Raw genomic sequence first — 24220 nt, 5'->3', positions numbered from 1 at the left:
ATGGGGTGTGAGGGAGGCGGACAGCGATTTTCATCTCCCGACTGGAGGAACTGGAATGCAGCCCAGGGATTAGTCCCTCAGACGTTTCATAGAGGAAACAAATTGAAAAAGGAGAGAGAAAAAAAAAATCCTGGCAAACAATTCATGTTTGTCACCTGGTTCTCCCTCGCAGGGGTTGAATTTCCTTATCAGCTGCTTGCAGTTTTTCCACAAATTTTCCCATTGTTTTGTGCTGGGCTCTAAAGCCTGCCTGGCTTGCTCTGAGCCCACTTCCCTACAAGCCCGCGGCCGGGCTGAGCCAGGAGCCATTAGTGCTTGGCTTTAACCCCTGTGAGCTTCATGTGGTCGCCACCTGAGGAGAGACCCGTGCTGATCCTCTCCAGAGCTACGCGTGGGATGATTCTCACACAGCTACTGTCTAATGTGAGGGGAGGTCATGTCAAGGCCACGGTTTATTACCTAAAAGTGCCTCCACTGGCTGCCTATTTCTCTCATGTAATCCGGCCTTGTTGTGGGGGGGAGGTGGGGGAAGAAATCTTCTGCAGCAGTGAGCGGCAGAAGGAAAGATGACAAAATAAGTCTAACCTTTTTTCAGAACAAATAGGTGGGCGTGTAATATAAAACCTGTGAGATTTTCCTGCTTTGATTCGTGCTATGATGGTGTTGCAGATCCTCGTAGCATCAAAATCGCTGAAGTTTAACTCATTGAGTGCCAGCCACTTTTGGAGAACGGACGCTCCCAGTGCCAGAGTTTTCAGAGCGTTTTCAGTGATTTCTCGAGGCCCACAGAATATTGTGTGATATTACTATGTAAACACAGAACACGCAAAAAGAACAAGGAGACTCTATTGTATCATCAGCAAAAAAAAGTTTATTGATACCATTTTCCGTTCTTTAGTTATGAGCCGGAGAAGATAGGTTGTTTTCAGCGTTTTCAGGCATTTCAAATTATAAGCTGATATATTCAGCCTTTTGTGAAATGCAGCATTTCAAGCACATTCACTGACTCTAGGTAATATTTTCTGATGTAGTGATGTGGTGTAGTTGTGTCCTGCCCTGCGTGCCCCAACCCCCTCCCCCCCCCTCAGCTGAAAACTCCTCCCCACACTAGTAACACACAGCCTCACGCACGCAGCGTCTATTTTCGGAGTGCTTTTGGTGCGCCGCCTCCCAGGCAGCGCAACATGGAGAAGCCACACGCGGACTGCAGTAAAAGGTTTGGCTTTTCATTGTCGGCTGCTGCTTTTCTAGCGGCTAATCGTGTGGAGAAACTATGCTGACAGATAGACAGAGGCAGAAGGGCTCAGTTGTGTGCGCGGATTGACTGTGTTCGCAGCCCCCGTCAGTTGCAGCCAGAACAATCTACATGGCTCTGGGCTGCAGCATGAGCGGGTTCACTTTGATCACGGCTATTTCAGGCTGTGTATTCCTGACATTTCTGTAATCTGGAGAGCACTGTCGCCACCTAAGGGTTCTGTAAAATAGGTTATAGACCTCCAATAGCTACAATAGTTGTACAGGAAATGCGGAAGGCTTTGATCGACGTCCCACCGTCAAAAAACGCATTGGACGTCGAAAGACGTCCGTGGCACTCTACGTCACTATTTAATTGGACGTCGAAAGACGTCCATGGCACTCAATGAGTTAATCATGGTAAAGATCATCATCGACAATACTTACAAGTAGTACAGACAAAGCTGTCTCTATTGTAGTGTAAATATATGATATAATAAGAACAATAAAAAACAGCAGAAAGTTTGAGAGATGGGGAACTTAGCAATTTCATAAAGCAAGGTTATAATGACTGTGTGACCATTCATATTGCTTGGCTGGAAGTATATTGTAGAAACATGCAATTTAACAATGCCTGGATTCTTATCCATAGTGCATGGATCAGTTGTTTTAATCATAGTACTCGTAATAAAGGTGTCCTTAACCTCTAAAATAGTCCCACTTCACTTCACTTTCCTGGCCATAGACGACTCATTTAAAACCTGTGAATTAAGCCAATTAGACAATGCTCAAAAGGAGACAGAAATGGCAGAGACATATGGTGCTGCCTGGGCAATTAGTATCGGTGTACGTCTATCAGACATCAAGAAGACGATAGAAAGGGGGATGGAGTTTTTGTTTTGTTTTTTGTCGTCTGGTACAACAGCATGTGTTCTTTTATTATCATTTTTTTCTGATTTCCCGCCATTTTCTCCCCAATTGTAGTTGGCCAATCCCCCCTGCTGCCCCACCTCCTCTGCCGATCTGGGGAGAGCCGTAGACACACACATGGTTCCTCCGATGTGCAGTTGCCAGCCGCTTCTTTTCACCTGACGCTATTGCCACCAGTTCCCTTCTGCCCCAAACAGGCGCCCCGACCGACCAGAGGAGGCGCTAGTGCAGCGACCAGGACACAAACCCACATTCCGGCTTCCCACCCGCAGACACAGCCAATCGTGCCTGTATGGACGCCCGACCAAGCCGGAGGTATCACGGGGGCGTGTGTTCTTAAAGTCAAACGCCAGACTTGGTTTTGCTTGGACTGACAATGGGGTTATTCTGTTTTTAAAATGAAGCAGAGAGCAGACAGAGAGCGTCAGATACTTGCCAGCATACCTCTTGCCAGCTACAATGTGAAATGTAAATGAGTGCATGCTAGCAGTAGAGACATTTGAGAGAAGGATCTTCTCTTTGAACACACGGCCCACTCAGTGAATTGCACTGTGACACTGAAAAATTGGGTATTTTGATTGATTGATTGCGAGATGAATCGCTCCGAGTTTGGAGTGGAGCCTGGTGGTGAGATTTACAAAGAAAACATCTTTAAAAAATATCATTTTAATGGCTTACCTCTCTCTCAGACCCCTCTCGCACCCCTTCCCCCTTTAGGCTATTTTGGGTAAAGCCTTTGGAGGAGGATGATTAAAAATGAATATTGGCGGATGATTGACAGCAAAACACTATTTGATGTGAGCCACAAAGGGGCTATGGGTTTGTGGGCAGCTTTCTGATGCTTTCAGAGGCCCTACAAACCCTAGTTTATATACTTCAGTCAGAGAAGGGTGCAGCAGATAGGATAAGATGGACAGGCTGAGGATTTGTGTGGCGCTTACACTATTCTCTTCTGGTTATCTCCCTACAATATGCATGACAGCTTCTGTAGCACTGGAGAGAGAGAGAGAGAGAGAGAGAGAGAGAGAGAGAGTGTGTGAGTTAAAGACAGCCAAGGGAGGAGGCGTACCAGTAACTGGGTGTCCTCTGCCTCCACCTCCGCCACTGTGGGAAGTTTCCTCGTTTGGGTCTTGATGTAGCACCTCTGATGTTTCGCAAACCGAATCCCGGTGAATCCCTTTGAAAAGAAATAAGAAATGAAGGAATAATCAGAAATTCAGATATATGTATCATTCATTAACCTTCTGTGATGTGGATTTCCCATAAGCACAGGGGCAATCATTTTAAAATGTTCAGTTTTTTTTTTGCCGATAATCAAAGCTCTTAACAAGTCAGAGACGTTAAAACCTAAAGAGTGAGCAGAGGTGTGTTTTGATCTTTTTATATGGTTTAAAACTGATCACTGCTCTCGGCCTCTGTAACACAGCTCCGGCTTTCAAACTGAATGGGAGAAAAATAGAGGGGGGGGTGGGTTGTTGGTGCGGGGGTGTTGCACCGTGCCTCCACAATACTTCATTGCGTGATATATGACACTGGAGAGCCAAGTGACATTGTTGAGAATGAAGTGTTTTCTATGGAGAGTTCCCCCATTGAATTAGCCAGTCATAGGTCCCTGTCACTCTCTTGATCTGCGCAGTCAAGTGTGGAGTCTCTCTACAGCTCCAATGATGATCCTGCAGCACGTGGACCGTAGCTAGCTCTCTTCAGTCTGACACAGAGAGCCTCAATATAGGCAAGAAAGATCTGTTAATTCTCTCTCCGTGCCATTCTATGTTAATCTAAGATATTCAACTGGAATAATTCTGAAAGACTTTCGGCAGATCAGATCGTATCCAATTTATCCTCTGCAGAGTGGAGCCGCTCATTCAGCAAACTGTATTAGAATAGACTGCCGGATCTACATCTGCCACGCTTACTTTAAAATGGTATCAAGTGAAAATTGTATAAGCGCTACCATGAAAATGGACTTGATTCAATCTAAATTTAATTACACCGACATGGTGATTCTATGACATCTCCTTTGAATCGGTTAACTTGGCCATGTGTGTGCGCTGTTTCTCCACTTCCTGTGCTGCTGTCACTCTGAAGAGCAGTTGCCGGCCGCACAAGACATGACACAAAGTGATGCCTGTCATAATCTACCCCGTGTAATTTCATCTGTGCGGAAAAGGATGGGGCCATAATGGTCTGAAACACAAAAGCATAATGTTGATGCCTGACTTTATTGTGATGAGTCGCTGTTTAATTTGAGGACTATCTTGTGATGAGATACAATGATTACTGAAGTTGGTCAAGCAGAAAATGAAAAAAGACACATTATTACAGGGATGAGAAATGGAAAAATCATGTAGTTTTTGAAGAGACAATGTTAAAATAGCCACTTGGCATATCCATGTCTGAGCAATATTTTGATTGGAGGCTTGGTGCATTGCGATCTCGCTGACAGATTAGGGGAGGTGAGCATATTAAGCGGCGTGTGGGCGGGGCCTATGTTTATGAGTGACTGATAGCGAAGGTGACGTTTAGATGCAAGATGCTCATCCACCTTTATTCAAGAGATGAATCAGGCAGCACAGAGCGACATTAACTGCATGTTCTCAGCTCCTGTGAATGAAGAACTGGAGTCATGTCACCATGCAGGTATTAACTTGGTTTATACTGTATTTTATCACTAAAACATATCATTCATTTGCTATTCTATTCTATCGAGGCATTCTATTCACATAATTCATGTCTACAACACATTTATGAGACTGTACCAGCTTTGCTTTCACTTGGTGTTCGTGTAATACTTGCAATACTCACAAAACACTCATTTTCTTTTTACTATCTATTCTCTAGTCTCTCTATTGAGTTAACATTTAAAAAATATGGATCGAGTCAATTTACCTGAATGTATGTAGCTGTTATGAAGCTCTTGTTCGATCGTTAAGAATATTTCTTACAAGTTTGTTTTACGACTCTGGTTCTCTGCCAGGATTTTTTCTTATCCCCAGTTCTTCTTCCCTTTAGAATGAGTCTGGTATTAGCCTGAAACAATAATGAGGGTATTTTGCCCATGGTCCATGGTCCTGGTGGCATAATCCCCCTATTTTCCATTCCTCACACAGCCTCAGGCTTGATGGAGATTGTTTTAGAGGTGGCTTTCGTCTGTGTAATAACCTGCAAAATCCCCTTTTTTATATGACAAAAATCAATTCTAACTTCAGCTCACCAAGCTAACACTTGCTATAACCTATTTTACGTTTTGTGTGGGCTTGGGTGGCCATTTCTTTTATTTTTTATTTGATCACAATGAGGTTTGAATTACTCTGCTCACTCACTTGTTTGCCAGTCTTCCGTAGCAAAGCATGGAATCAAACAAATCTCCTCTGGGATATGCTTCACTAACAGGAAGTGGAATGAACAACATGTGTGTTTGCATGTGTGCGTGTGTGTGTGTGTGTGTGTGTGTGTGTGTGTGTGTGTGTGTGTGTGTGTGTGTGTGTGTATTAGAGAGAGAAGAGAGAGAGAGCAAGAGAGATTGATTGTGTTATTGGGTGTTCAGTGTAACATGTGATGTGACATATTGCTGTAGATTTTTCAAAGGGGGGGGGGGGCAAAAAAGGGGAGACCACACAATGTGCAAGGAAAATATGGTTTTAGCAGGAGACAAATGTTTCAAGTGCCTGTTCCAACATTTGGAAAAGGGTAGGATGTGAATATCACTCCCCTGTAGAGGAACTATGATGAAGAGACAAAATAACAGTGGGCTATCAATTTTTCACCGAGGGAAGAACAGCGCACACGCCCTCGTTTAACTTGTACTTACATTTTTGAAGTCGTGCACCTCAAGCACCTCGTCGCTGCCGTTCCCCATTCTGAAGATCTCAATGTGCTGACCTGGGTCGATCTCCATGACGCTGTCCGTCTCCATACCGTCCAACACAGCTTTGTACTGATGGTCATACACCTGCATAGACGGGACTAATTAGATCAGTGGTTCTCAAAATGGGGTCCGGGGACCCCCTGGGGTCCTTGAGGGGGTACCAGGGGGAGCGCAGCAAAAAGGGGAATAATTTATTTTCCCTATAATTACATCCATAAGTAACACAATGACAGAATGTATGACTATTTTGCTCATGGGTTTCATACACTTTCTGTAATAAAACATCTCAAAGCAAACATCTTATCAGATGGGGGACCCTGGGACAAAATCTTATCAAATGGTGGTCCGTGGTCTAATTTGTGTCAGTTTAGGGGTCATCTATACTATGACTCATTTGGCTCATTTTGGAAAGTGTTTACATGGGGCCATAGATCAAGTGAGAAGTACGGCCATTTTCCCATTCACTTCCATGCAATCGGATGTCTTTTGCAGGCAGTGGAGCCAGCCCTGCAGGCCATTGGTAAGAATGGAGGTTTAAGTTACTTCACAAATGGAGCTAGCCCACTGGAAATGACTAATGTTACGGTGCGATCCGTGAGCTGTCATTGGTTACTTAACTGCTGATTAAGAAGCAGAGTGCTAGGATCCGTCAGATCCATCACGTCAATTCAGGAGCAGTCATTGGTTAGGTTAACTGTCATTCATAGCCACCATTTTGAGTGATTGGCTAATTATTTCACACAAGTCAGGGGGTTTGGGCTGTTGATTGGTTGATCTGGCCAAGCATGCGGACGCCACTTCACGGCAGTCTGGCCTGCACACGGGAGGTGGTGGATTGAGGAGAGCTCCATATGAGCTCATTAGGAAATATTTGTCAATTGGATGGATGGATTAATGGATTAATTTGCCCATGTGGCATGAGGAGTCAAGTTTGGTCTCTGAAGAGACATTGCTGACTGAAACCATGAACTGACGATATTGACTGTTTTGACATTGACCTGAACCCAGTAGTTGATGTGTAGCTGTATGCCTGGACCTTATCAAGGGTCCTCTCTGCACGTTGTGGCATTGGCCCAACACAACCACCGATTGGATACGCCGACGGAGCTGGCGGGGAGCCAAGGTGCCCGTGATTCGACACCGGGAGGTGACGTGGTTCAGTGTAGCGTACGCTGCGGGCAAAGCTACTTCAAGGTAGGGCCAAAGAAAGCCTTCACTACTACTATGGTCATCAATGCTAACCTCAGCCCAAACCTAATGTACATTTCAGTTTATGGTGAAGGTCTTTGTTTGTGTTAAAGGAAGTTAAAAGCACAACTGAATATTGCCATAGACCAGTGGGTCCCAAACTGGGTATATGTGGAGGTAGCTACTACAGGGGGTACTTGAGAGAAAGGGGAAGATGGAAAAATGTATGAATAAATCATGAAAATAAATGAAATGTTAAAATAAATCTGCTCAGGAGGCAGTAATTGCAACTCTTTCACTACATTTCTTATTTTGTGATGTTATGTTCTTCAAAAGGTGGGTTATCATTCATTCATTGCATCATCTGAGTTTTGTCTTGCAGTTTTCTAAGCAACATGTTGTAGTCGGGTAAAGGGGGTACTTGGATTCAGAAATCAGGGAAAGGGGGTACTTTGAGAACCACTGCCTTAGACTAAAATATAGTCAAAGCAGTTTGCTAATAGATCAGATGAACGTTCAAAGACCACAAATAGAAGAAATAGAAGACAATGAGAGACAATGACAAATTGAGCAAAAGTAAGTAGGCCTATCAAAACAGTAAATTGCAACACTTCATCACAAAGCAACTCCTGAACGCTGGAATACATTGAATACTACAGATTGATCATATCCAGTGTAAGTATCTAAGGGGGGATAGCTAGCTACATCTGGATAACACTACTAACACTACAGTATTCACAGGCTTGAATACAGTTTCTGTCTCAAACACCTCTAACTGATATACAATCAATACACAGTGAAGGAGTTTCAGATATCCAATCTGTGAATTGACATATTCATCAACTAAGTTAGGGCTAACAATCATTAGAGCTGTGAAAATATGCATTTTGACAAGCTCTAAATTGAAAATATGCATTTTGACAAGCTCTAAATTGAAATGCATCAGTAGAAGTGTGTTTGAAGTAATGGAATAAAGACCCTTTTGGAACTTTCTCTCCACTGTTCCCTTAGAGCTCTGTTGTTTATCACAACCGCTTGCTTTTGTACCGTTCGTGGATATGCATGGATGGCTCTTAAAATTCTGTGTCTATAAAATGATTCATGCCCACCAGCTGAAAATATGCTATTAATATTTATGTGAGGGTTGTGTTATGATGAGAAATATATTGCTGAGTTCATCTGCATCTGTCTCAGCGGCAAATCAGAGCCTCGCCAATGAGACAAGTGATTAATGAATATACTCAGATGGGAGTCCATCAGGATTTATATCCCCCATCAAAAACATCGGAATGTCCTCAAACGCTGTAATGTAAAATTAGGTTTCACTTTACAGTCCAAGATATGTATTTAACATGTCATGTGTCCACTTAAACCTGCATTTTCCAGGACATTTAAATATCCTGCATCACATTTAACATGATGCACTTTTTTCTTTTTTTTAATGGGAGAGCAGAGTAATAATGCTCGAACAGAATATAATTCTTAATAGAAGATCACTGTGAGAATGGCACTGGACTATAAATCCCCATTAACATGGCTCACAATAGCCTTGGCTCAAAAGGGAAGTAGAACTTAAAAATCGTAAGGGGAAGCCAAATTAAGATGGGCCTGATATTTAAGTGTCAATTGAGCCGTTATGGGCAAAATTGGGGCGATTAAACAGTCTGAAAGTCGGTGTGGCAAATTAAAGTTCTATTTGAGCATTTTCTTTTATATTAACATCAAGGTGGAATGGGGGAATAGATTCTGGAGACTTATTGATTTATACTAAAACAGTGAATTACATTTTCAGCAGGCTATCACTTTTGATGAAAATCCAGCAGTGAGAATCTCCCCACCTCACCAGGCTGAAATAGATAATAATGTATTACAACAGTTTGACTTCAACTGGTTCAATATCCAAAGCTGCTGCTGTGCACCGTAATTGGCATTCTGAAAATAGAAATGAATCGCCTCTGTACGTCCTCCTTGGATACTTTTAGGTAGACGCATCAGTATGTTGGGAAACTTGCAGTGTGATTTATGCGCCCATTCAGAAAATGGTAATTTAAATTACCACGGTTTAAGGCTTAATATCTCCGGCGTACAACCACCGTTTTGTTCCCTAAAAAGATCCAATGAAAGCTAACAAAATAAGCTATACAGATATATGATGTGTGTATGGTGTATGGTGTGTATGGACTTCTTGTAATATAAGAGGGAATGCAAGCCCCATTTAGCCATAGCAAGCGCTGTTCAGCATAGCATTTCATAGGCATAGCATAGGCTACAATTTCTTCCACCCTTCATAAAAGTATTTGTATCTTTTGGTTTTCGGTTAATTCGAAAGAGTGACTACAAGTAATTATAAGATGATTTACTATCTGCAAGTACACATTCTCCTCTTTAACATGATGTATAATTTTTTTTTTTATTTGGGGGGGGGGGGGGGCATATCGCCTTTAATGGATAGGACAGTATAGGCAGACAGGAAAGGTGGGAAGAGAGAGATGAGATGACATGTCGCAAAGATCCACGGGTTGGATTCGAACCAGGGTCAGCTGCGCGAAGGGCTAAGCCTTGGTGGTACGGGCTCTACCAGTACACGGTGCCCTGATGTATAAACTTTTATTGTACGACATTGGCTGAGCACACAGCAAGCAGTTATATACACCTATATACACCAGCACCTCCTAGTGGTAGAATTTTGGAACGTTCAGGTGGACTCTAAAGGGTTAAGGTTTTCGCACAAAAATGCAGTATTTTTGCCTCATCGTAATGACGATGATCATTATTGTTTTGGTGTTGATACTATCCTCATCACAGTTACACACACAAGCGTGGGTACAATTCATCACAGTACATATTTCAGGCTTGAAACTGTGATGGGAGGTTCCAGGAAGACTTTATTCCTAAGAATTGACTCGTCTCAGTCAGTTTCTAAACAGCAACCCTCTCCAGTAAACTGCACTACGAAAGCTCTTGCATGATAGCAAAAGCCATGGCTTTGCCAAAAAAGAACTAGCGTGAAAGTTAATTAGCTTTTCCATATGACATTGAATGGGCAGAAACAGGCTTCAATTTATGCCATATTCCATGTACAAGTTCTCCGTAAGGATGACTTTGGCACCAAAGACTTTGAATACTTCTGAAAGTCTCAAACAATTATACCCCTGTGATACTAAAGCTGCACTAGGCAAGATGCTTATGGAAAAATACACCAGTCTCATCAGTTCAAATCACAACATGGGGCTTCAACAAAGAAATTGTCTGGTGTCCCATCCCAAAGATGAGGTGCTGTATATACAGTATGTCCTATTTGCCCAAATTATTACTGTTATTAATATTATTGTTAAGAAGCAGAAATTAATATCTGCAGTTTACAGACGCCACGTTGCATGATTTCTAGGTTTTAGTGCAGCCACAAGCAACCTCAAATAATCTCAAATCTCAAGTTCAATGCTGACTCCCGGTACTTTCCCCAGCGATAGAACTTCTGAGAATACATTGAAGTATACAGAGAGGACATAGCCTACGAGAATAACGGCAGTTAGTTTTGAGACAGCAAAGCGGCTACAACAATCCAGTGCCTTCTGTGAATGTTATTGTTTTTCTTTAAAAGCTGAAAAGTGTATTTGAACACTTCAAGGTTACATTCCAAACAACCTGGCGCCAACCTGAAATGCACATTTACGTATTGCCAAAGAAACATTACTGCGAGCCAAAGCTTGTTGTTCATTTGAAAAACGGCCTTCCGCGGTGTCCGTCGGGAATGCTTAGTCTTTTCTCACATCGCGATGTCTCTCACTGTTGTACAGTATAAAGAATTCAGCGCTCCACAGCCAGGAAGACAGTCGCGCTCAGGAGTGCGAGTGCAAACTGTCTGGAAGCCGTTCCCAGACAATGCCTTGTTTATTTCCCTCTCTTCAAGGTTTCTCTCTGAGGTGGTCCTTTAACAACCTCCACCCAGATGGTTTCAAACGTCGACTCCCGGTGAGAGGAGCTGAATGAGGAGCGGCGGGCACGACCGGAGCGGTGGGTTGTTTGTGCGAACGGGCTCCGCTGTGGCACCGGAGGACATTAAGCAAAGGTCGACGCTGATGCTGTTACAGGTGAGTGGGTCGCGGTTGGGACTGTGTGTGTGTGTGTGTGCGTGTGCATATGTGCATGTATGTATGTAGGTGTTTGTGGCGGTGGGAGGGGTGAGTTGGCAACGTGTCCTCTTAGTTGTCCTTGAGGGTGGGGAGATAGAGGCTCCAGTCAGGCGGAACTGGATGCCTGTCTGTCACTCACAGAGGGGGGGAAATGGGGCATGAGGGTGGGGCGTGGAGATGGGATGGGGGTGGATGATGGGTGGGACCTGCACACAGCACCGGGCCTCCTGGGGGCCATAGGCAGCCCTGCAATAGATTGAGGCGGGCAGCAGCCCTGACAATGAGCCCTATTTTGGTTTTAGCCCTTCTAAAGTCCTCTCCGCTTTTACAACGAGACTATTGGATTTAGTTTGAGCAAATTTGTTGCGGTGCGTATTGTTTTCAAGCATCTTGTTAAATGAATTACAGCTGCCCAAATGAGAAAAGGGCCTCAGTTACTTTGGTCGTCTCCCAGGTATCGAGAAATCATCTGACTTTTTTTTGGTTTTGTTTTTTGCAAACCTTAAACGCAAAACAGCTGCGGCGTGGAAAACAGGAGCCTGTCTGATCATCTGAACATTCCCAGCGACGCATCGGAAGCTTTCTCTCTCTCTCTCTGCTCTCTTTTCCTCGTCTCTCAGAGACGCAACACCGTGGGCTCCTTGTCCTCCAGTAGCAGGCTGCACCAGGCTGGGCTTCACAGAGCCAAAGTCTCCTCACATGGGCGGTCACATGAGAACTTGCACTGCTAATGTCTCCCCAGGGTTACACTCTGGTTTGCAATGTTATTTTATTAGAGCGCCTCGTTTTTTTTCTCTCTCTCTCTCAAAAGGAAAACGTCTCTGTTAGACGCATTGAAAATTGCCACTGCAAAGCCATAACCTCTGCAAATGAACGTGAACACAATTACTAGCGCCGTAATTAATCCTCCCCTAGATTGGTGACAATTAAAGAGACTAAAGTTCCAGCAGAAAGGGGAGAATATGAGAGGTAATGAAAACAAACCTGGGAGGATTCTCAGAATTATAAGACGTTAAAGCAGAGAAAAGAGCAGGCTCCTGTGAAGATATTGCTGGAAAATGAAGATCCACAGGGGAAATAAGTTGAGCCAGTATATAGATTTGCCAGAGCCAGCGGTGCAGATGGCCTTCACACATGTGAACACATGTCCAATAAATTCAGTGTCTCACACATTGTGTTTGTATGCCTGTCTGTGGGCATATTTTCTCTTGCAATGTAATTTCAACAGATTGATATATTTATCATGTAAATCAATATTATATATATATATATATATATATATATATATATATATATATATATATATATATATATATATATATATAATGGAGGTAACCATGTGTCTCTGTGAAACTGCAGGCATTGTGAGAGGTGTGTGAGTGAGAGAGAGAATGAGTGTGCACACACGCGCGTGCGAGAGAAAGTGAGCGAGCGAGCGAGAGAGAGGGTTCTGATTGCGTAGTGTCTTGAGACATGGGGATTATGCTTGTGGACATTGATTACCAAGCCTGTCAACTCCCAAGGTCTGAAGAATATGGATAAATGGGAGTGGGAATGCTCTCGGGCTGCCAAGCGCATGCAGGCTGCTGTTTGGTGATGCCTTCTGAAGACAGGCAGCTGTTCTTGGACAGGCGCCAGCTTGGAAAATTCAATTTAGAAAATAGTGGTCAGTCACTAATGCATCATCAACTTAGCTGGTACAGGGGAAAATGAGCCCATCGGCAGTGCGTGATATCCATCTCACTGAAGACCACTTTGACAGCAAACGGAGCACAACACAGCGCCACGTATAAACAATGGCGGGAAAATGGGTGGCTGCACACCCATTTTATGACGTGTCGGTAACAAATCAACCACACAGAAACACTGCATCTATCTTTTTTGTTGTGCTTGATTTCATAGCCAATGAGCTGTTTGATTCATAGGCATTGTCAATGAATATGTGTACACTAATAAGTCAATCATAACCCGACTGAGGCAATACTCCAGCTCTTAAAATGATTATGCAAATGCCATCTGATCATCTTAAAGACAATCAGAGTAAGCATAACCCAATTAACATACCTGCTACGTCTTTCGATTTATTGTGGCGTTTCTTTTTTTAAACTGTGCACCAGACACAGTAACCTGGATGTTTATAAAGCAAACAACATTGTGGAGAGTACAGTACATTAGAATGGTGAGCGAAGTGCTGGGAAAGTTGTTTCTTTTCTGATCCTTTTAGACCCATAGATCGATTGTTAATTAATCCATGTAAACGAGTTGATTATTAGAGAAATCGCATTATTTTGAACCATGTGAACATTGTAATTGAAATGTTGTCTTATGCTAATCACTCCCAGTAATCAGGAGTATTGGTGGGTGAAGATCAATTTATTCATGGTCAATGCTCCTTTGCCAAGAGAAAGGTGTCAGAAGTTGCTGTTCAATGTATAAGTCACCAAAAACATCTGTGACAGGAGGTGCCCACTTATTAAACCCTAATGACATATGTGTGTCAACCCACATCCACCCACCACCCCCCACCGTGCACCCCCCGTCCTCTAACATCCAAGCTGGGTATTTAAGTGGGTGGTCACCCAAAATATCACAAGGGCTATATCCGACATAATGGCAATTGCACGTGGCTATTGTCGTGCCCTTTCACCTATCTATCCTATTTTTTTGAGTCACTGAAATGTGAGTGACACTCAAATCAACAACCACACTGGGCCCTTTTTGCAAGTAACTGCTGAACAATCTTCCAAATATAACGGCAAGGAATTTAATCCTGAACTTTAACTGGAGACTGTAGACAACATGTGCCAGTCCAATGTAATGAAAGGACACAAAATCAGAGGCAGCCTCTAAATATAAACAGTTGAGAGGCATTGAAACACTTGTGCATTGTAATTAGAACCGCTCTTTTCTGTGGTTTTGTTAATTGTGGAGGTATAGCTGGATTCTAGCAATTAAGAAACAGCGCTCAAGTTAGCCCTTCCGTTTAGCTTTAGGACATAAGTTCTATCAATAGCAACATCAAAGGCCAATGGATGCTTTGACTGTAAGACGAACTCTACTGGACTTTGAAGATGCACTGTGCTGACAGAAAACCAACATATAAAAACTTGGCAAACAAATCCAATCTAATTTTAACTTATCTTAGTGGGAAAATGATATGATGGTAAGTAGATAATGGTGTTGCTTACTTGAGTTTGAGTTCTTGCAAATTTGTGGTAGCTTAAAAGGATTTTGGAATTCATACAAAAATGTGAATAGGGGGTATGCAGCATTAAATGGAGAGTTAGAACTGAGGTGGTGTGAGGTTAGAGTGCTTTTAGGAAGTCACCCAAGCCATTCGTTAAAGCATCGGTTTAATGTTCAAATGTTTTACAGCTGCAAACACTAAAGGGCAGTTCAAGGGCTCTCAGTATGTCCAGAGCATTCCAAGCTAAGGGAAGCGTGCGGGTCACTGCCTTTCAAAGAAGAGGCGAGGTGTCAAGATGCAAAGTACTTTAAGACTGTTAAAAAATAAGATTCACTATAATAACAAATTATACTTGTGTTGTTTGAATAATTTCATGTTTGTTTTGTTATGTATTTACTTTATTTATCATTATGCTTCTGCTCTTGTAGACTTGTGTTTTGTATGTTGTTTTAATTCCCTGAGAGGTTCCTCCTCATATGCCCTATGACTTCTGACCTGTACTGTATCTCTTTTTTTCTCCTTCTCCAATTTCTGTAATATTATGTGCAGATAAAAAAGCCAAATAGACTACGTGATGTCATATCAAGATATTTTCAATGGGGTTTGGCATGAGGGTGGTCAGCTATTTAAATAAAATATCAACCGGTTTTGGTGCCAAAGACACAGAATCAAAGCGAAAGGGCTTCTTTCTAAACTCATCATTTTGAAACTATGTTTGACAATCATACAGGGAGGCTCAGAGACCAATTTCTCAACCAATGGTAGCCTCAATAGAGCATGATGCAATGCAGCCACAATGAGGCCATTTACACCTGGCGTTAACATGCCTTTTGGGTGATCAGATTGCAATCCGTCCTCAATGTGTCCTACACCTGTACTTTCAAGTGGTCAAGCACAATCTAATCGCAATCTGATCACAGAAAATGCATGTTTGTGCCAGGTGTAAATGGCCTCAATATGTTTTAAGTAAGGCGTGCGTGTGAGATCATGGACGCGCCCCAATGTTCACCATCTCTTTGGCCAGCTAGCAGCTATATTGAAAGTGCCCATGAGCCCACATTTGATTGAAAGCATGAACAATTTCACACTACTTCTCTAGGGGTTGTTGAAAGGCATTCTGGGAAATGTAGGACATCATTGACGGAAGTAGAAGTAGATGAGGAAGCATGTTAGTGGAAAGTGGACATGCGAAGAAAATTATAACCCTTCATCACAAATTAACTCCTGGAATGCATTGAACATAACACATTGATGAGTCCTACAGTGTAGGAGTATCCTGGGGTAGATTTTCCTTTAATGTACAACAGACCGGAAAACCTTATTAAGTCCACTGCCAAACCCCTCAAAGAAAGGTGTTCCTATGGCACAGCGGTAGTTTGCTTGAGGTTGACACGGTAATTGGTTTGAGTCTTCTGCTCCAAATCAGATTGATATCAGATAGGTGTCGGGTAACACAGATGGCTGTTGGTCAGGTGAAGCGCCACGAACTGATGCATGTACAGTAGGTTCTCTGCAGAACTGGTTATGTAAAGAATCATTTTAACAAGGTTCAAAAGAGAGACATTCCTCTGTTTCATCATTGCATCATGACGTGAATGATTCTTGCTTTGTCTTTTTCTCTGTTGGGTCAATGAGAAAAAAGTTGCAGGTTTTATAAAAAAAAAATCATGTAGAACCCTTCAGAAACAAAACTTGTTGAAATAGACCAAAAAATGAAACAGTTCCAGGAGTCACATTTTTCAGGATTTAATAGAGCTTAGAGCTAACCTGATTGGAATAGCAGGTACATATTTGTGTGGTAGCTCAGTGGGGAGTTTTGGCACAATTCAGAAAATATGATGCTTGTGCTGTTTTATTGCCGATATCAAATCATTGCGGAGCCTCTGAATCTTGAACATAGTCTACCTCTCTCTATACTGTCAACCTACTCATACCTGAAAGGAGTGTAATGACCCACTTTCTCTCCTGGTCCCCCAGCGACTCTCCGCCGCTTGCCACGTTTGACCACCTTGCTGTGGTCGACTACAGTCTGCAGCTGCTGTTAATTTACAGCAGCTCTGTGCGCCCCTCTTTCAGCGCCCAAGCATATATGACTAATCACACCAGCCATTTTAAACAACTTGAGCTCTCTCTGGCAATAAATCACCTTGATACTGCTTGATACTGCTACTGGGCCCCGTAATAGAGTTGCATTCAGGAGGGAGGAGGGTGAGGGAACTTGGGAGCGATGCTGTCTGCTCATGGTCAAAACACTATTGTGAAACAAAGTCAGGCACGGGGACATATTGTTGTCCGATGTGCTGTTTGTCTCTGTGACGCCAACAGGAATCAAAGGGAAAACTACAAAGGGTTTTATTGTCTTTCCACAACAGCTTGGGGAATATATTTGCCTGGACTTTTTATTTACAAAAAAGGGACATCAAAAAGTTGTCCTGGGAGGAGAAGACAAACTTGAGAGCTTTTTAAATTCACCTATTATTTTTTGCACTTTGAGCACTTGACCTCACAGATGTCTGTTGAAGAGGTGTTTATTTTATTTTTTGGATCTCAGCATGTGGACTGGTTATTGAGGCTTTTATAACCCAGAGATATTGGTGTGCGGATATCTCCACTGCCGACTTCTCGAAAATACACAACACAAAGTTGTATAATATGCTATATTTTATAAGTTGAAATGTTGAAAGTTGAAATTTGCATATGAGAAAACAATTAACTAATTTCTGGTCGTCTTTTTAAAGTATCAGGCGAATCGTGTCACTTAGACCTCCACATACATTATGTTGTTTTTGCTGAAGCATGGAAGATTGGTCTGGCAAAACCTATTTTTGAGCTCGGATAGTAAAAATAAATAAGAAAAGACAATTGAGCTTGTTGTCTAGGGGGGAAATGATGTGGAACTACACCATTAGCACTACTTTTCCATAATAAACATGCTACTGTTCTGCTGCTAGCTGGATGGCTAGCTTCATTGTTGTTGCAGTTGCACGTGGATTTTGAAAGAGGTAACACACAGTGCAGAGTGAGCCGCCGGACAAAAATTGACGCAGCCAGTGGGAGGATTATCCAAGCAGCCGACATCTGCTAAGCTAGCCTACCTTAACCCTAGTAGCTAAAAGGAGAGAGAGGAAATGCTGTCTGTAACTTCTCATCCCAGAGGCGACTTCATAAGGTCTTCTTCAAGATGGTACAAAAGCACCTTTTCAGGACATGACAAATGATGTCACATCCACAAATTCCACTAGCCTGTGTAATGGATATGGTTTCCGTAAGAATCGGCAATAACCAGAAATAGTGTAAAAATGAAATATTCAAAGACTCAACGGCCATGGTCCTAGCTGTTCACTATGTCTTGCTATGTGTCTTTTCCTTCTGTCCCGTCATTGTCCCTCATTTCTTCTGTCCCGTCATTGTCCCTCATTGTCTTTTCCTTCTGTCCCGTCATTGTCCCTCATTGACGCCTGGCTGGCAGCATCCTGGAAACAGACCTGGGAGATGGTTGGGCCCTCCCGCATCCACCGGTACATCCAGGACCCAGGAGGCGGTGTAAAAGGAGAAGACCTACCACGCCATCTATGGACCTCGCTGAATCGCCTACGCACTGGGGTCGGCCGCTTCAAGTCATCCCTGAAGAAGTGGGGCCTATCGGTCAGTGCGGCATGCGGGTGTGGCGAGCCTGAACAGACTGCCGAGCACATAATCACCGGCTGCCCCCTATACAGCCCACCCTCAGAAGCCGGCCTCTTCGACTTAGGACCGGAGACGAGGGCGTGGCTGCACGAGTTGGCCATCTGATGATACATGAAAGAAGAAGAAGTCCCTCATTGCATTTGCCTTCACCCCTTCCCCTGCTGAGTAACCACATGCTGAGCTGAGGAACAACCTGCTCCTCGTCTAGAGCGCTGAATGAATCCTGTTGCTTATTGTTGAGGTGAACACATTTCCATTATTTGAGTACGACCAATCTTCCGTGATAAAAGGGCAGTTGTTGTATTATGAAATATTCAACAAAGACATCCCCTGAAGACTCTGACACACTCAGATGCATATCTATGAATGAGAAACAGACTTCAACAGACCAAACATTGCAGGCAATGTGTGCGAGCCTCTCAACTATGAGGCAGACAGTCACCATGGGGAGTGACCTCTATGGCGGATACGTCTCCTTGTCGCTCTGCTGGTTTCCAGCCATACTACCTCCTAATAAATCAACAAGAGGACACTCTGGGATCCTGCAGCTAAGTGGCATTTAAGAAACAGCTTGTGCGAGCTGTAAGGCTGCATTTCGGATCATTTAATGTAGATGCATGGTAATAATTTGGCCAGATGAACGGCATTAGTGGCAAATGGGAACTCGAAAGTTCTTAAGCCAATAAAAAAAATTATGTCTAAATAGCATTTTGTGAAAAGTCAATGAAGACTGAACTTCACAAGGTTCAGAAGGGCAAAATGCTTTCCATTTACTAGCGCCCAGGTTCACTCAATATCGGATATATGCCACATCTAAACTCACAAATAACCTACAGATGCCAATAAAGTGACTCTGGTGTTTATCAGTTAGTGTGTGGAGTATCAGTCTTAGACTGTCAGCTTTGCAATTTTGCATCTAAAACAGCACAGTCCACCGTACATTCAGTTTACGGCAAAAAATATAAAAATACTGTTTCCTTTACAAACCCCACTAACAGCAGCTTCAGTAGACTTTTACGGATTAGTCCGGATTTGTTGGAATCAGTGCGACAAGAACGTCACAGTCTGTCTTCTGATCGCAACACATCTGCTAACATCAGAGCAGCAAATCCCCCCCACCACCATTTCATCATTGCCTTATTACACATACAACAAGCTAGCTGCAGTATGCCTGTAACAAGGCAGACAGTTAGGATGGTCCCTCAGAGATCTGCTGGGAGATTTACAGACTCGTAATTGTTCCAGCATTGTGTACACCTTGCTCCTGCCTTGAAGAGACAATAAAAGGCGCAGTGTGTGAGTCCGATGCAGAGACATTTTGAGCTATCTCACTGGGACGATGTACAGATGAGAAACTCTTGGTCTGTTGCCATGGCCCTTGGCCCCTGTGCGGGTTGCAAGTCGGTGCTAGTCTGCCCTTCGTTTTAATAAGACCCTCCGGAGGAACACCATGCTCCCAATGGTCAAGTGGTCTGTGATTTTACAGCTAAATATTGTCTCGTGCTATTGAAAAATAAATAAATAAATAAATAAATAAATACAATCAAATAAATGATTTAAAAAAATGTCATTACGTCATTTAGCAGACACTTTTGTCCAAAGCGACTTACAATATCACATTTTGTCAACAGTACAGTGAGAAAACAACTATGCAACACAATCAATGACAGCTAAGACATTTTGATAGACTAGAGTACTGTAGCACCATGTAGGAAGTAGTTCAAGAAGGAATAAGTAGCATGTAGCATTAGTAGGTTTGTGTTTGATGGTAATTGCAGCAACCCAAGGGAGCTGGAAGGTGGGTGCTGAGGGTGCTGCAGCACCCCCTGGTGGCAAGAGATGGGATTTTCGAAATTGTTGGATTTGGCTGTCTTGTGTTTATAACAGCAACAAAATGCATTAAAAAACAGTTTGTGCTTCCCAGCTCTAATCTTATTTCATACGCTCTCTCTTCAAAAGTGTTTGATTTTCATCATAATCTGGTTTTCCATAATAATAATAATAAGTTCAGTGTTTATGCCCGTGTTGGTGTCTGGTGTAGTGTAAAACGACTAAAGGGAGAGCAGGTGGTTACATGAAAGTGAGTGAGAAAAGGAGAAGATACTGAATAATGACATATAACAGTATAATCCTAATCCTAATGTTAATTTAAAATTAAATATTCCTCTAAATATGGCTAAAAGTCCAAAAAACGTCAAATTTTCTTCGGTGCTGCCCTTGCACCGAGAGTCCCTTCCTTACAGCACCCCCTACCTAAAAGTACTTCCAGCGCCACTGCACAACCCATGTTAAAGGCTTGCCCAGGAGTGGATTCGAACTGCTGACTTTCGGCTTGCAAGGCAGACACGCTAACCACTGCACCAAGAGAGGCAGCTCCCTTGGCAGAGCTGATTAACATGCCTTTATACTGGTGGAGTGAGTTTAACCAACCTACTCGCTACCTGACGGGACTCAGGAATCGGAGCTGATTCACTCAGTTACATGAGCATCACATTTGATTCCATTTATCAACAAAATTTATCAACAAAGTAGGCAGGAACATTACGATGATCAACTTAAGATGAATGTGCAGTTTTAACACTTAAAGAGCAAATTAATGGTTTTCAATGTTTTCTGCTGTTAGGACAAAATAATAAATCAAAGACCACATCGCGTCAGATTTGTTGTATCATCTCACTCTTTTTTTATTTCACTTTTGAGCAAGGCAGCTTGCAGGTTCTCAAGTGGTGTAAGAATGTCACTTTGGCTTACTTGTCCAAAGAATAAACTTATAAAACACCTCATCTTACAAAGATCATTACTGCACTGTGACTATCATTTAACTTCTATTACAACTTGTTTGTGCCTTATTGATCGTCCAAATTAAGCAGTTTCTGCGATCATCAGGGTTGACAGCTTGATGCTATAAACTACCCAGAGCCTCGGGGTGGAACGTAGAGCGGGCTTTTGCAACGAATTATATGTGCAGGAAATAGTCCAGATATAGACGTAGCTATGCTGGCATGCAGTGGTATTCAGGCAAACAGTAAATTAATTCACTAGTCAGACAGATAAAGCACACAGGGACAGATATTGTAGTCTCCCGTCTAGTCTGGGAAGGAGAATACACGAGGATATGTGCCTTGTTGACAATGCTTGCATGGTTTTTAAACAATAGATTCACATAATCATAATTAATTAACTCTTCTATCATTTGATGAAAAAGCTCATGTATTGTGCTGCAGCATGCAGAGAGAGCTGCGATTGATTCCAGGAATGTCTGGCCGGTGACGGATGGCAAACCAAGCTGACACATTATATTTTGGAAGAGTGAAGTTGCACACTGAAGGCAGACCACAGCAGTCACCTTAAAATGCCAGATAGCTTTAGGAACAATTTGAACCATCACAGGAAAATGGCATTTTCAATTCCTAATTACAACATGAAGTTGAAGTCTGAATAATATATGATGTGAAATGTTGAATTCATTTGCCCCTGAGGCAGCCCAAACAAAGCAAAGGGTTGAATAGTTGTAAAGATCATTGCTGTGTCATTTGAATTTCATACCTTAACATTTCTACAAATGTATTTGTGAATAATTTTGCTGCAGAAAAATGTGCTAAAAAAGGCTCAAGGGTAATGGTAAAAACAAAACAAAATCAAGCAAAGAACCGTAAAAACAACAACAAACAACAAAAGAACAACAAATTTCTTGGCCACAATACCACAGTAGTAGCCCATGGGAGTATAATACAGTTGCAATTTAGGCATAGTGCTTTAGGTGAAAGACCATGGCTTAGGTGGGTAGAGGTGAAAATTAGTGAAAATACCTTGGGGGTGAAAAGAGGAGAAGGGGGTTATAACTTCAGCGATGTGTGACTTGAATGAGAGATGATTCCTAAAGGACCTGAGTCCCAATTAGTTACTGCCCACAACTCTGCATCCCTGTGTACAGATGACGAAATAATACTGAAAAAGAAAGTTGTTTCATTTCATTGTTTCTGATGCAGCACTTACATGATTCAGAATCCTTTCATTTATAGAGCTGATTGAAACGATAACTTGCCATCTACAGTACATCACACACCGTGCAATTAAATTACCCTGTGATCAATTTAATGCCATTGTAGCTCACAGCCAACATTGTGTTGTCCTATTAAAGATCTATGGCATGCGTTTTAGGATGTTTACTTTGTGCTTTAAAAGTGTCATCCTTTGAGCTGAGTTCATGGTTGCCAGGTCTGTTTTTTTTTCTTTCTCCCTTCAGTTAGGCGACTTTACAAGTTTACATCAGTTTTCCTCCAGGTAAATCCACCGAATTTGCTACTTGAGAGATTAGATGATATAGATTATTTGAGGAGGTTTAGATCCCAAGGCAACATCACAATAAATAATCTTTTTGAAGAGAACTGCTGATTGATTTATCCTCTCTCTTTAACTTTAACATAACTTTGTTCATGACTTCATCTTAGTTAAAAGGCCAAATGGTGTCTGTGGTGGTGTCGGTCACAATTTGTGACGGAAATGATGTCATCAGTGATGTCACTTCAATTGTGATGTCATCGGTGATTTCACTCAAGCAACTGTGATGTCATCAGCGATGTCACTCGGGCAACTGTGATGTCACTCAGGCAGTTGTGATGTCATCAGTGATGTCACTGGAGTAACTGTGATGTGGTAACCCATCTCAAGTGAGCTGCGCAAGGACTCAACCCATTCCCTCCCACTCTGCTGACAAAAAAGCAAGCTGGCGATGGCCAACGAATCAACTCCAAACGGGAGACCAAAATCAATGGGATAGCTCTGTCCATATTTTTTAGATCTGTGGGTATGAGCAGATGGCGCAAAGTTGCACGATGGCGCCTAGGTGGGTGGGCGGTGTCTGTCTGTCAGTCATGATTTGGGGAGCCTGCAGATAACTGCAGCCATGGCGCATCATCTCCAGAGTCTCCAACCTAGGAATCGAGCACGCTAGTACTCTAAATACAAAGAATTATGCTGGCAAGTATATTCTGGGTTGGTTTGGGAGCTTATTGGATGGGTTTTAAGTGGTTCTTGGACTGGAAATTATTTCCTGGCCTTGCAACCCCTGAGACTCAGATTACACTTTCTTGCATTTTTGGTGACATTCTTTTAATGATATTGGTTAGAAGAAAGTTATATTTCCCAAAACATAGCATAGGTCTCTCTTGATTAAACAGGTGAGAAGAACACAATGAAGCCTTTCTGTAAATCCAAACAAGCATCTTCCTACGAACAGGATCTTCACCAGCTTTATCTTCATCAACTGACAAAGACAAGAACATTTGCTGGGCAAATTGGACCTTTGAGTATCCAGCTCAGATCAGATCAGTAGAGCAGCAACAGACATCCATCATATAAGAGGTGGCGAGTTCTGAATAACTACACACAGCCCATGAGAAAAACAAAAACAAAAATCACATTACGGCAAATTTCAAAACGTGTTTGATGTTTCAAAATATAGCCAATACAATCGGAAATGGGTTAAAATGTATTGTAATATGTTTTGAGTGGCATACGTTTGCACAATTATACATGTGTTCAAAAGTGTTGAGAGAGAATGCATTTCAAGTGTTAAAAAAGTATAATTTGAGGGAATTCCATTTTTGGGACAGTGTTTTGTATTGTGAAATAGTTGAACATAGTTTTAAGTAACTCTATAGTGAAATTGGGTCTTAGAGGACTCCATTGACTTTTCTGGGAGTTCGGCCCATTGGTCACCTTATCCAACACTGTCTGTCTGGCACCTAAATCATCTCTGTGTAGGCTGCTAACATCATGTCTACGCACTGTTTCAAAGTATGACAACACAGGTCTTTTTATGCTATGGCCTATATTCATTAGTAGTCCATTATGAATCAATAGCACAGAAAGTGTTGCTGTTTGGATAACTTTACTCACTTCCTTTTTAAACAGCACAGGTTCTGCTTAAAGTCCTGCAGGGAGAGAGATCCTCTGACATCGAAAGTGCATCTTTTTGTCTAATTTTGTGTC

The 24220-nt window shown here is 42.4% G+C and overlaps 1 protein-coding gene across 1 annotated transcript in view; it reads right to left on the bottom strand.

Annotated features, from left to right (window-relative positions):
* tnmd (tenomodulin) overlaps window positions 1–24220 on the bottom strand; it is a 42965-nt gene that overhangs the window by 9483 nt on the left and 9262 nt on the right. The window contains exons 3-4 of the mRNA XM_083651624.1: window positions 5975–6115; window positions 3233–3340 (exon numbers count right to left, since the gene is read on the bottom strand). Coding sequence (XP_083507750.1) covers window positions 3233–3340; window positions 5975–6115 — 249 coding nt within the window. The remainder of the gene's footprint in view (window positions 1–3232; window positions 3341–5974; window positions 6116–24220) is intronic.

The sequence above is a fragment of the Poromitra crassiceps genome (genome assembly GCF_964638095.1).
Source record: "Poromitra crassiceps genome assembly, chromosome: 15".
Taxonomy (NCBI): Eukaryota; Metazoa; Chordata; class Actinopteri; order Beryciformes; family Melamphaidae; genus Poromitra; species Poromitra crassiceps.
This window is presented reverse-complemented; position numbering and strand designations above follow the sequence as displayed.